At 36.0% G+C, this 13,596-nt stretch overlaps 1 protein-coding gene across 2 annotated transcripts in view; it reads right to left on the minus strand.

The window, feature by feature from the left end:
• The window catches only part of LOC150078409 (cytoplasmic polyadenylation element-binding protein 2-like), a 405,982-nt gene that overhangs the window by 169,780 nt on the left and 222,606 nt on the right, over positions 1-13,596 (minus strand). The window contains exons 4-5 of one of the 2 annotated variants that reach the window (XM_090385294.1): positions 13,035-13,091; positions 1,078-1,101 (exon numbers count right to left, since the gene is read on the minus strand). In XM_090385294.1, coding sequence (XP_090241420.1) covers positions 1,078-1,101; positions 13,035-13,091 — 81 coding nt within the window. The remainder of the gene's footprint in view (positions 1-1,077; positions 1,102-13,034; positions 13,092-13,596) is intronic. The other variant, XM_090385295.1, reaches the window with a different exon arrangement.

The raw sequence follows: 13,596 nt of genomic DNA on the forward strand, positions 1-13,596 counted from the left end.
CTTCCAGACCAGTATGATCATGCAAACCAGCTAACTAATATCCCTCAACTCCAAACTTACTGAATAAACATTTCTTATTTATTCCTTCTATTTCTGTTCTTTCTTCAATCCACAACTTTCAAGTACAACAAGGAATATTTCTGTCTTCTCAACTTGTACATGGTACTAGAGTACTTGATAGTTCAATAGTCTTCTATATTTGGGGTTAGTCACTAAAAAGGGGGGGAGAGGAAATATAAAAATAATAATAAAAAAATTCTTGGGTAATGCTGAGAGTTACCCAGATACCACCTAGAATTTACAAAAATGCTGTTTGTAATTGTTTTTCTTTTCTTCCCCCCCCCCAAATTTTAGTGATTAAAAACTAACATTTTAAACCCAAGCAATACTTTCTAGTAATCTCAAATTCATTTATTGGCTTTTGCTATAGATATGAAACTTTTTTTTTTTAACTCAGAAGTTATGCACCACTGAAATATAGTGGCTTAGAGCCACGACAGCAATATTTGATTATTGTATACTTTTTTGGTGGATTTTTTTTATAAAATTTCAAATCTTCAAAGAATATCAGCCACTGGCAATCACGGCTGTTTTAAGAACTCTTGGGGCCCTGGCAAATTTCCAAATGTGACCCCTATTCAGTTTAAATTTTGTTTAATTTTTTTTCTGGGTCTCTCTTAGTCGCATTCCTAACATTATTCATATTCCTAACATTATAACATACAATTATATATATATATTATTAATTTCTAATCATAAGTGAGAATTAAATTTGTTAATTATTTTTCTAAATATTAATATTTTCGGCACTTTAAACTATTTAAAGAAAGCCAAAAACATTATTCATATATCATTATGTTCCGTGTTTGCAGTGCTTTCAACCACAGTGTAACATATGCGACAGAAGGTCTTTTAAAAAATTATTTAAGATCAACAAGTGAGGCTCCCAGTAGGCCGAGGCCCCTGGCATCCACCAGGTGCACCCATGCGTTAAAACGGCCCAGCTGGCAATAAATATATACAAAAAATGAAGGGATAATAATTAATTTATAAAAATTAAATAATTAGAGTCTATACCTCTTCTCCTCCCATAGCTGCGGGCTGCATGTAATAAATATGAAGGAAAATTTCACAAACCAAACAAAGAAAAAAAATCTATCATGAACTTGGAAAAATTATTATTACATCAATTGTTAAAGAACAATGAAAATAGTAAGGAAATGATATACATTTTTTGCATGCAAGTTTACAGTTTTGTAAATTTAAATATTTGAATTTGTTTACAATAATATCTTACATTACACTGCATACAAAATATATCCATAAAGCATACTTCAATGTTAAAAAGCTAACCTTTTGTCTCATTTCACTACCTTCATTTTACCACCTTCATATCCATTTCCATGCACTTGTTGCTTTGTTATAAGGTGCACTTAGAATGAACTTATGATGGTATGCTGCCTTTAATTTTAATTTAGGGTTACTGAAGAAGATATCTAACCAGGAGGAGACTCCCTTCCCCACACACTTCCTAAACTAGGCTTGTGGGGAACTGTGTTTTTCATGAATTTTTCAAATTCTTTTTACATTTTAAACTGTGTGATTTTTTTTAAAATTCTGATTTGATTTTTGAAATAATTCATTCTGACATTGGACAACCATGCTAAAATAAAAGCAAATTAATATTTAATTGCATTTATGTACAAAGTTTGCATTTTTACAAATTTTCACAAAATGTCATGAAAAAAACTCAACTGCTCCAGGGCAGAAACTATGTTTATAAACTCACAAAGAAAAGGATTACGGATCACAAACATCTCTATCACATAACTTTTGATGCCTGTAGTCTCCAATCCACATCTTCAAAGATGTTTCTCATAAAGATAATCTTTAGCACTAGCACTTCCAATCAATTGTTGCCCTTCTTTGGACCCACTCTTGAAGTTCTATGTCCGTTTTTAGATTAGTCCTCAGGACAAGAATACAATATTCCAAATGAAGTCTCATGATCATTTTATCAAGAGGAATAATAACATCCTTCTCCCTGCTAACAAAGGTCCTACCACTCACTGATAGTATACCTTGAGCCTTCCTAGTGCCTGCTTACATTTCAAGAAAAACTTCAGAAGTTTATCGAACTCTAACAGGACGCTAAAGGATTTTATAATAACTGAGATAAAAGTGGAAGAGAAACTGTTGAAGCTAAACAGAAAAAAGGCGGCAGCGGTGATCGGGATCTATCCAATTATATTAAAGGAGGTGGTAAATGGGAAAAGCAAACCCATAGCCATAATTACAAGAGCATCTTTGGATTCAGAGGAGGTCCTTAGGGACAGAAGATGTTGTTGTTGTTTGGTTTTTAGGAGCATTAGCAACTAAGGCCATATTGCTCCGGGAATACATGGTGGTCATTCCCTTGACCTTTCCGCATCCTCCGTATTTGGTGGTGACGGACTCGAACCCCGGTCTAATCAAGAAGCGTGTGCTATGCACTGCTGCTCCTTCCCACCTGGCTACGGAGGTGCCTGACAGAAGATGTGTGAATGTGTTCACAATTCACAAGGAGGGAGAGATCAAAAGGCGAGATAGGTAATTGCAGACCTGCTTGCTTCTTCTGTTCTGAGGAAAATAATAGTCACTGGTCGAAGAAGCAATGTACATCCACCTAGACAGAAATGCAGCTATACTGCAGTCACAGCACAGATTTGTTAAGAGGGTGATCATGTCTGACCAATCTAACTAGATACTATGAGGCAGTACAAAATGAACTGGATGCAAAAATAATTCTAATATTAACATTAGTAGAGGCACATGATGCAAGAAAGCAAGCTTATATAGCATCAGCCAAAGGGGGAAAAACATTTCACCCATCCATTCACTACAAATGCTTGCCTAGTTCTGCTTTATTTAAGTTGTTGACCTCCACTACGACAGATGGAAGTAGTAGTAGTAGTGGCATGTGATGCAAGAAAGCAAATGTATGAGCTTATGCAGCATCAGCCAAAAAAAATAAATAAATAAAAATAATCACACCATTCCCTCCAAATGCCTGTCCAGTTCCTCCTTAAATTTATTCAACCTATCAACTTCCACAACGACAGATGGAAGTTTGTTCCAGCAATTAACCACCTGCTGGCTAAAGGCAAATTTCCGCACATCTAATCTACATCTGTCTTTTCTTAATTTGAATTTATGCCCCATTAGGTTCGTAATCTGAACAAGTGGAAGGATCGCATCAGAATTCAGCGTGCTCAACCCATTCAAGGCCTTATACACCTCAATCAGATCATCGCGCAGGTGCCTAGTCTCCAGCCATTGCAATTTGCAGAACTTAAGTCTCTCTTGATAAGAGGATCCCTTCATTCCCCTCACCAATCTTGTTGCCCTTCTCTGTACATGCTCAAGTAAATCTACATCCTTCCTAAAATGAGGCCTCCAGACCTGTATGCAGTACTCAAGGCGTGGCCTGACCATTGCCTTATACAGAGGGATATAATCACCTCCTTTTCCCTGCTAGCAAAATTCCTATATATTATTGATAAAACCCCATGACCTGCCCTGGCAGCCTGTCTGCATTGCTCAGAAAACTTCATATCTGCCTGCACAATTACTCCCAGGTCTTTTTCATTTTCTACTACCTTAAGTGTAGTACCACACAGTTAGTACGTTTCTCTGGGGTTACTTCTACCCATATGCAGTACTTTGCATTTGTCAAGGTTAAACTTCAGTTGCCACTTCTTAGCCCATCTGCCCAAATTATCTAGATCCTGTTGCAGTAGCACACTGCCATTACTGTTATTAACAACCCTGCCAACCTTTGTATCATCTGCAAACTTCGACACTAAGCCTGATATACCTTCATCAATATCATTGATAAATATACAAAACAACAGTGGACCCAACACCGAACCCTGTGGGACTCCACTAATAACATTAGTCCAAGAAGAGCAGCACCCATTGATTACCACCCTCTGTCTTCTCCCACTTAACCATCCTTTTATCCATTGTAGCAACTTACCCTTAATACCATTCTGCTCCAATTTGTACAATAGTCTTCCATGCGCAACAGTGTCAAAAGTTTTCCTGAAATCCAAATATATAATATCAAAATTATTTTTTGCATCCAGTTCCTTTGTAACCACATCATAATATCCTATCAAATTTGTCAGACAAGACTTTCCCTTAACAAACCCATGCTGTGTCTGAATTATTGCTGCAGTCTTGTCTAGATGATCCTGCAATGCATCTTTAACCAGCGACTCCATTATTTTATCCGGAACAGAAGTTAAACTAACTGGTCTGTAATTACTCATGTCACCCTTCGATCCCCCTTTGTGAATTGGGGATACATTTGCACATCTCCAGTCCGTGGGAACCTCCCCTGAGTCCAAGGATGCTCTCATAATTATGGCTAAGGGTTTGCTTAGTTGCTTTGCCGCCTCCTTTAATATAACTGGATAGATCCAATCCACCCCAGGTGCTTTTCTTACGTTTAACTTCAACAGTTTCTCTTCCACTTTGCTCTCAGTTATTACAAAATCATTAAGTATCCTTCTACAATTTGATAACCTTCTGCCATTTTCAAACCTTAATAATTCCTCACATGTGAATGTAGATGCAAAATACTCATTCAGTTTGTTTGCTATCTGAGCAGGATCATCAACAGTTGAACCATCGATATCAAGTGGACCAATCAGATTCATCCCCTTCCTTTTAGAGTTTATATAAGTAAAGAAAGTTTGTTCCAACTATCAACCTCTGGCTATAGGCAAATTTCCTCACCTCTGTTCTACAACTGCCTTTCTGCAATTTGAATGTAAGTTCACTCAGGTGAGTAATCAGAGGAAGAGGAAGGCTCCCATCAGCACTGAGCTTGCTCAAACTATTCAAGGCCTTATTACCTCAATCAGATCATCTTGAAGGTGCTTAGTCTCCAGACGTTGCAATTTGCAGAACTCAAGCCCTTCTTGGTAGCGGCAACTCTTTGTTCCATTCACCAATCTCATTGCCCTTCTCTGTACTTGTTCCAGAAGCTCCATATCCTTCCTAAAATGAGGCCTCCAGACACATTTGCAGTACTCAAGCTGTGGCCCAACCATTGCCTTATACAAGGGGCAGGGCCGCTGCGACCCTATATGCCGCCAGTAAGCGAAATCAAATTTGCTGTCCCAAAATATTTGGATTAAAAAATAAAATAAGGCATAAATAATTATTATTCATTTATTGAAAAATAAAAGAATTACAACATATCTCACATATAATATAATGAAACAAACAAATATAACAAAATCATTCTGAAAATAAACTTTAAATTCTAAATCACAGTAATCGTACAATGATAATATAAAAAAAAAAAATTATACAAATTTGTTTCCTTGCTTTTAGAGATGTGAATTTATTAATTATTTGTTCCAAAAGACCATTTTCTATTGAAATTATTGCCAAATTAGAGAATCATTGTTGAGCTATTTTTGATCATAAATAATTTTTGATTAATTTTAATTTTGAAAAACTCTGGTGAGTATAGGCTTGGCACACCCAGGGTCTTGAGCTGGATATCATCATTCTTCTCTCTCTCTCAGGGTAACTCAGAATTTTTTTTTTTTGGCTGGTGCAGCAAAAGCCTTGTACCATATGGCTAATAATAGTATTAGTATTATATAGTTAGTATTAGTAGTATATAGTGAATTTGGTCTGGTCCTGCAGTACTTTGCTTTGTCTGTGATAGAGCCTGTTTCAACTCATGGAAATGATAAAGGAAGGTTGTACTGTTCATCATTTCTTGTGGAAAAATTCAATTTGTGCCTTTCTAGTCTTGCCTTGTATATTTGAAAATATTTGGGAGTATATGAACTGGTTGCTGATGTTTTGCAAGAGGTTTCACCCAGTGCATTTGCTATTTCTGAAGGGTCTGCAGTGACTTGTCCATTCTGGTTTAGGATTGGAGGTCGATTAATCTGTTATCTGCCATTCATTTTGCTGATTTCATTCCAGACCATTTGAGATGGTGTAGAACTTGTTGATGTAGGTGCAAATTTTATCCAGGATTCTTTCCTATGTTCTTGCTCATGCTTTTTGAGTATTAGCATTAGTAGAGGCATATGATGCAAGAAAGCAAGCTTATACAGCATCAGCAAAAAAAAAAAAAAAAAAAACCTCCCCATTTCACCCATCCATTCACTCCACAAGTTTGTCCACTTCTTCCTTCAATTTATTTAAGCTACCAACTCCCACAACAACAGATGGAAGTTTGTTCCAGCAATCAACTACCTTGGCTAAAAGCAAATTTCCACACACCTATTCGACAACTGTCTTTACTGAATTTGAATTTATGACAACTCAGGTTCATAATCTGAGCAAGAGGAAGAATCCCATCAGCATTCAGCCTGCTCAATCCATTCAAGACCTTATACACCTCAATCAGATCACTTTGCAGGTGGCTAGTCTCCAGATGCTACAATTTGCAGAACTTAAGCCTTTCTACAAGAGCACCCCTTTGTTCAACAGTCTTGTTGCTCTTCTCTGTACTTGTTCTAGCAACTCTACATCCTTCTTAAAATGAGGCATCCAGACTTGTACGTAGTACTCAAGGTGTGGCCTGACCATTGCCTTATACAAGGGGATAATCACCTCCTTATCCCTGCTAGCAAAATTCCTGTATATCATTGACAAGATCCCATGACCTGCTCTGGCAGCCTGTCTGCACTGTTCAGAAAATTTTATATCTGACTACACAATTACCCCCAGGTCTCTTTCATTCTCCACTTCCCTGAGTTTAACACAACACGGTACATTTCTCTAGGGTTACTGCTACTCAAATGCAGTACTTTGCTTTTATCAATGTTAAATTTCAGTTGCCACTTCTCAACCCATCTGCCAACTCTTCTAGATCCTGTTGCAGTAGCATACTGTCATTAACAACCATGCCAAACTTTGTATCATCTGCAAATTTCAACATTAAGCTTGATATACCTTCATCAATATCATTGATAAATATGCAAAAAAAACACACCGAACACTGGGGAACATCACTAATAACATTAGTCCAAGAAGAGCAGCATCCATTGATTACCACTTTCTGCCTTCTCCCACTCAACCATACTTTTATCAATAGAAGCAACTTGGCCTTAATGCCACACTTCTCTCAAATTTTTGTACAATAGTCTTCCATGTGCAACAGTATCAAAAACGTTCCTAAAATCCAAGTATATGATGTCAAAAATTATTTTTTGTATCCAGTTCCTTTGTGACCACGTCACAGTGTCCAATCAAATTGGTCAGACAAGACTTCCCCTTAACAAACTCATGCTATGTCTGAATTATTAGACAGTGTGACAATGTTTTTCGAATAGTCTGCTCAACAGCAGCTTGGATTAGTTTATTTGTTACTTATTGTAACAAATCGATTTATACATTTTCCCATCTGCTTGATTTATTTTTCATCTAGGATTTCTACGTGACTGGCAAATGGTTCCTAATGCCATGGTAATGATCATTGCATAGTGATTGCTATCCAATAATCATTACCATCTATCATAATCATCACTACTGAGAGGATCATTGTGTACTGACCAATTAAGTATTGGAAATAATGTTGGAGAATATATAGGCAGGTTGATAGCTGTACTATATCCTGATGGAAGATAAGTGTATGTCCAACAGGATTAAGTCATTCTCTTCTATCCATTTTTCAATTTGTCTTCCTCTACAGTCTACGGTTGTTTTACCCCACAAAGAGCTGTGTCCATTGAGGTCTCCCAGTGTACAGATGGAGGGAGATAACTGAATTACTGTCTTCTAAATCATGTTGTAGTAAATCTTGGTTTGATGGAACATAAATTGTTATAACAGTTACGAGGGATTTAGTGGCTATGAGTAATGCAACTGCTTCAAGGGTTTGTGTTTAGTGGAAGAATTTGTGAAGGAATATTACGAGAATTTACCAGAATTGTCACACCGCCATGGGTCATTCTGCCTGTTACTCTGTCTTTACGGTATCTGACATAATTCTTTATTGAGGTAGAGTCCTGAGGTCTGAAATAGGTTTCTTGTAGGCAAAGACACAAAGGAGCATGTTGAGCAATCAGATCATATATGTCATATGTATTAGTGTGCAGAATCCTCTGCAGTGCCATTGGATTATGGTTTTCATTATTTGGTTTTGGAGATTTCATACTGTTTCCTGGACGCTATTTTAAAATTTTCAAACTTAGGTTTTTCTTTTGGAAAATATGATTTACTGGTATCCATATCTCCATCTGCAAAAATCTCTAATATTGATTTGTCTGCCTGGTTGGTCGCTTCTGTTTCCATTTGCTCAGTTGATTTCTAATATGTTTTTCTTGCGGGGGTTTTGTGTGCCTGAGTGTTTTGCATTGGGAGGTACAGATAGTGGTTGGTGCGTTGATGAGTTTCTCTTGATGTTTTGGCTGAGATGTTATAAACAGTGCTCATGCCTAGTCTGAAATGGACTTCTTTGGAGGAACTGTGAAATTTATTTGGGTCTATCATAAGCCAATTTCTTATGACTTGTGCATAAGAAAGTCTGTTTATGATAGTCGGGAGTACAGTTCTCTTTGCTTCTTGGTATGAGACACAATATTCTACTTTATATAATTGTAACTGCTTTTCTCTTTTCCAATATTCACAATTTTTGGAATAGGCAACATGGTCCCCCTTTCAGTTTGGACATTTTGGTTGCTTGGCTGGACAGTTCTGATTGGTATGTTCCTGAGAGCTACAGTCAGAACAGATAGAAACTGTAGGGCATGCGATTTGTGAATAACCATACTTTTGGCATTTAAAGCAGCAGAGAGGATTCAGAATATATGGTCTGATGTTACAATTTAGATATCCGGCCTTCATCAACATAGGTGGTTTGGGAGTGTTAAAGGTCAATATGAGATTTGTGGTTGGGGTAAGTGTCCCATCTCTAGTTACTTTAATTCTTCTCACAGCTATGACACCTCGATCTTCCAGCTAATTTTTGATTTCTTCTTCAGAGACGCTGATAACGTCCCATTCAGAAATTACTCCTTCTGATGTGTTTAGAGTATTATTGGGAGTGACCTTTAGTGGAATCCCACAAAATGTTGTTATTTGAAGCAGTCTTTCTGCATATTTTGCATTTGCTGTCTCGACTAGAATGTCGCCTGATTTCAGTTGTATGATATTTTTAGGTGTCCCAGCCACACTTTCTAGACATTTCTGGATGACAAATGGTGACAGTTTTACTAATGGTTGTTCTGTTGTAGAATGACGGATTATAAAAGTAGGTGCATGAAGTGATGTAATGTTCTTTTTTTGTCTTTTAGTTACAACAGTCTCATTAACATCATTTTTCCAACTCAAAGGAGTCAGATCTTTGGGATATGTGCTTGCTTGGATCACTCATGTTTACTTCTTTTAGCCCTGGGAGTGAGAGCTTTTCTTCCCAGGTTTCTGGCCCCACCACAGGGAGGCAGGAGTTATGGCAATTAGTGACCAAGGGGAAGCAGATTAGTAGTTAATCTGGTTAGTGTATAAATAAAACAAAGGTGTCTTTCCTTTCTTAGGAACTTTTGTGCTGATACTTTTTAGGCGCGCATGTGTGCTTGCGTGTGTGTGCGCGCACACACACACATACACACTTAGTGTTAATTTTAACTAAAAAATAATATCAAATACATGCCAGTCGCATGGCAAAAATATCAAATTAATCTAATAAAAAACCTGGAAGGGAAGAGAAAAAGTAATAAGAAAAACCTATTGTAGCTGAAACTCTCCTAATTAATTTAGAAATTAAAATTACAATTATAAAATAATAAACTCTACAGGCCAATTATGTAAAAATTTAGTGGCACCCTCCCTGATAGGTGCCAAATCGAAATTGCATGAAATATCACAAATAGAGACATATTCTGATTACAATAAAACAAAAACAGACTGACCATTATGCCCCATATCTTCGGAGGACCACAAGGCAATAATGGTCAGGGAATCACTGCAACGGCAAATCGATCGAAGGCTCAGCCCCACTCTGGTCCTCCGATTGAACCACCAATGCAAAGGATTTGAATAGCGGTGGTCCTTATGCAATGAAAAATAAATAGTAGAACAGACAAGCACTCCAAAGTAAGGCCATACCACTGACTCGCTAACCAGATTATATAGGCAAAAAATAAACTATTTTGTTAATTTGTTTTTGTTTTATTGTAATCAGAATATGTCTCTATTTGTGATATTTCGTGCAATTTGGACTTGGCACCTGTCGGGGTGGGGGGGCACTAAATTTTTACATAATTGGCCTATAGAGTTTATTACTTTATAATTGCAATTTTAATTTCTAAATTAGTTAGGAGAATTTCAGCTAGAACAGGTTTTGTCTTGTTACCTTTTCCCTTCCCCTCCCGGTTTTTTTATTAGATTAATTTGATATTTTCGCTCTGTTTTGCCATGCTACTGGCATGTATTTGGTATTATTTTTTAGTTAAAATTCTCATTAATTATATTTTAGGCATCACATTGGGGAATCTGCATTATGCTGCCCCTGATGAATGCTTTATACATTTTTTTATTTTAAATTTTCTTCATTATCCGTTTCCAACTATTGTCCATTATTCAAATTATATATATAGACAAAAGGTAAAAATCTGTATATGATAGGGGAGTTGAACTGCCAGGTGTAATAACAATGGAAGAATAGGGGGAACCTGTAAGTAAAAAATCAATTTACCTGAAGTAAAAATGAAATACAATTAATAGGGGCATAATTATTGTAAGAAACCTAAAGCTGTGGGTCCTAGGACTTGAACTACTTCTACAAAAGGGTCAGTAGGGAAAATCGTAGCAGCCATGACAATAGGCCAGGTCTCTGTTCACTGCCGACCCTTTTGTAGAACAGATATACTGATTTGTACACAAATATACTGATTTTTACCTTTTTGTCTATTATTCATTATGGTTGCCGGTCCTTTCTGCGTTTAACGTAGTACCCAGATCCATAACCCTGTCTTATATATACATTTTATAAATTTTCCATTAACCTAGGAGTAATTGTGCAAGCAGATATGAAGTTTTCTGAACAGTGCAGGCGGTCTGCAAGAGCATCCAGTTCCTTTGTGACTACACCATAGTATCATGGTGTCTTGTCAAGGATATACCGGAATTTTTCTATCAGGGATAAGGAGGTGATTATCTCCTTTTATAAGGCAATGGTCAGGCCACACCTTGAGTACTGTATACAGGTCTGGAGGCTTCATTTCAAGAAAGATGTAGAGCTGCTGGAACGAGTGCAGAGAAGGGCAACATGATTAGTGAATGGAACAAAGAGTTGCTCTTACGAAGAAAGGCTTAAGTTTTGCAAATTACAGTGTCTGGAGACTAGACACCGGCAAGGTGATCTGATAGAGGTGTATAAAGCCTTGAATGGTTTGAGCATGCTCAATGCTGATGGGATTCTTCCTCTTGCTCAGAATAATCACCTGAGAGGGCATAAATTCAAATTGAGGAAAGACAGATGTAGGGACAGATGTGCAAAAATATGCCTTTAGCCAGCAGGTAGTTGGTTGGTGGAACAGACTTCCATCCCTTGTTGTGGAAGTTGATAGCCTAAATAAATTTAAGGCTCAGTTGGACAGGTATTTTGAACGAACGGAGGGGTGAAGTGGAAGTTTTTTTTTTTTTTTTTGGCTGATGCTGCATAAGTTTGCTTTGAAAGTCAGTGTGCATATATCTTGTTCCCATTATCTTGTTGTTACCTTGTTTTATTATTGTATTGTCAACCTTATCATTATGTTGTAGAAATGAAAATTTATATAAAACTGTGCTTTTTTTCTTATATTTTGTTGGTATAATTATTGTTTTTCCTGTAACCTTCTATTTTCTTTAAGACTTCAGTCTTGCCAACCAACTCACATACTGCAGCCTAGCATTTTTTGCCAAATGCAGTATGTGAGAGATTCCTGTACCTTATTTTTTCTCTGGAACACAAAATAATTCCTTTCTCTGGAACACAAAATAAGGAAATCCATCCTGCATTTTTTTTAATCCCATGCCATATATTTATTATTATTTTTTTTTAATGTAACATAACTCCCATGGATGCCCAACAAATCTTACATTTACATATAGTGTTACTTATTATTTTAAGTAAATTTTAATTCTCTGAAATACTTTTAAGAAAATTTATGATTCCAATGTTCCCTAATTCCTCGACCAACAGACATATTAAATTTACATTCCAGACATTGCTTGAGAAGGTAGTGTATGATTGAACCAATTTTTGGCTGTGGAGATTTTAGTTCCAATTCTGATTTTGCAAATCCTAGTCCCCCCCCCCCTTCCCCCACAAATAAATACTGTAATAATTTTGGATCAGCAGCTCCAAAGAAATACTGTGATAAATTTGAAACAGCAGCTACAAAGAAATACTGTGATAAATTTTAAACAGCAGCTCCAATACTTTTTAAAATTTCATTACTTTTTAAGAACATTCTTCTGTACCTCTGTTCCAAATATCATGTCAATATGTACAAGGAAAATATTAATATATTTTCCTTGTACACTCACCCTTCATTAGACCATGTATAGTAAACTATTTTTATATCTCTCAGTAATAATTATTTATATAATGAAATTTAAATAAATAAAAAAAAAAAAATTTTAAAAAATCACATCTGAAGGAGAATTTAACTAAAATACATTCATGAGAATATTTAGAAAAAATAAAAGCAAGAAATATCCCATTTTTTCTGGGAAGGTGAAACAATTAATCCAGGTATAAAATAATGAATAATATTAAGAAAACAAATTCTTAGTTCAATTATCATTATTGCAGGAGGATGAAACCAGAAAGAAAGAAAATACTGAAAATTTTAAATTTCACTACTGTACGATAACTTCACACAATACTACTGAAGATTAAATAAAATAGAATTCCATAACAAATGCAACAGAGTAGGACACAATACTGACAATGTGATATTGAAATAAAGAAGAGAATGTCAAAAAGAAAAAAAACTACTCATGCAGAAAGTAAAATATAGCTAAATTACCTCTTGGGAATTTCTTGTTGCCATTATATTTCTGAGAACCAAATTCCATGGAAGAGCCTACAAAGGAATTGTTTCGAGGTTATATTTTAATGAAACTTGTACAGATGAAAACTGGAATGAATATTACTTGAACATTAAATGTTTTTTAAGCAATTTACCAAATTAGTATAGAGAAATATAGCCATGTTTGGATAACAGAAAAACCAAATTTAATGTTGACTGCAACATTAATTCAATATTTTGTTGAATTAATGTTGCAAAAATTCATAATTTTTTTTTCATGCATTTGAGAATTATTCTCTGTAAAAAACGAAATGTTAGAAACATACAAAGGGTACTAGGAAAGTTTTGCAATACAGCTTTGTTTATTTAATTTTTTCAAAGTAATTTCCTCTACATTCAATACACCTCTCCATCCTCCGAAACCAATCTTTAAACCAGTTCTGCCAAGTTTCACTAGGGAGTAAAGCACACTCGTTGTCCCAAGCCCGTAGAAGGTCCTCATCACTGGAAAACCGCTTCCCTTTTAGCTTCATTTTCACATGCGGGAACAGTGCAAAGT

Source organism: Mastigoproctus giganteus, chromosome 11 (genome assembly GCF_048544385.1).
Source record: "Mastigoproctus giganteus isolate SK-2022 chromosome 11, ASM4854438v1, whole genome shotgun sequence".
In the NCBI taxonomy this organism is placed as follows: domain Eukaryota; kingdom Metazoa; phylum Arthropoda; class Arachnida; order Uropygi; family Thelyphonidae; genus Mastigoproctus; species Mastigoproctus giganteus.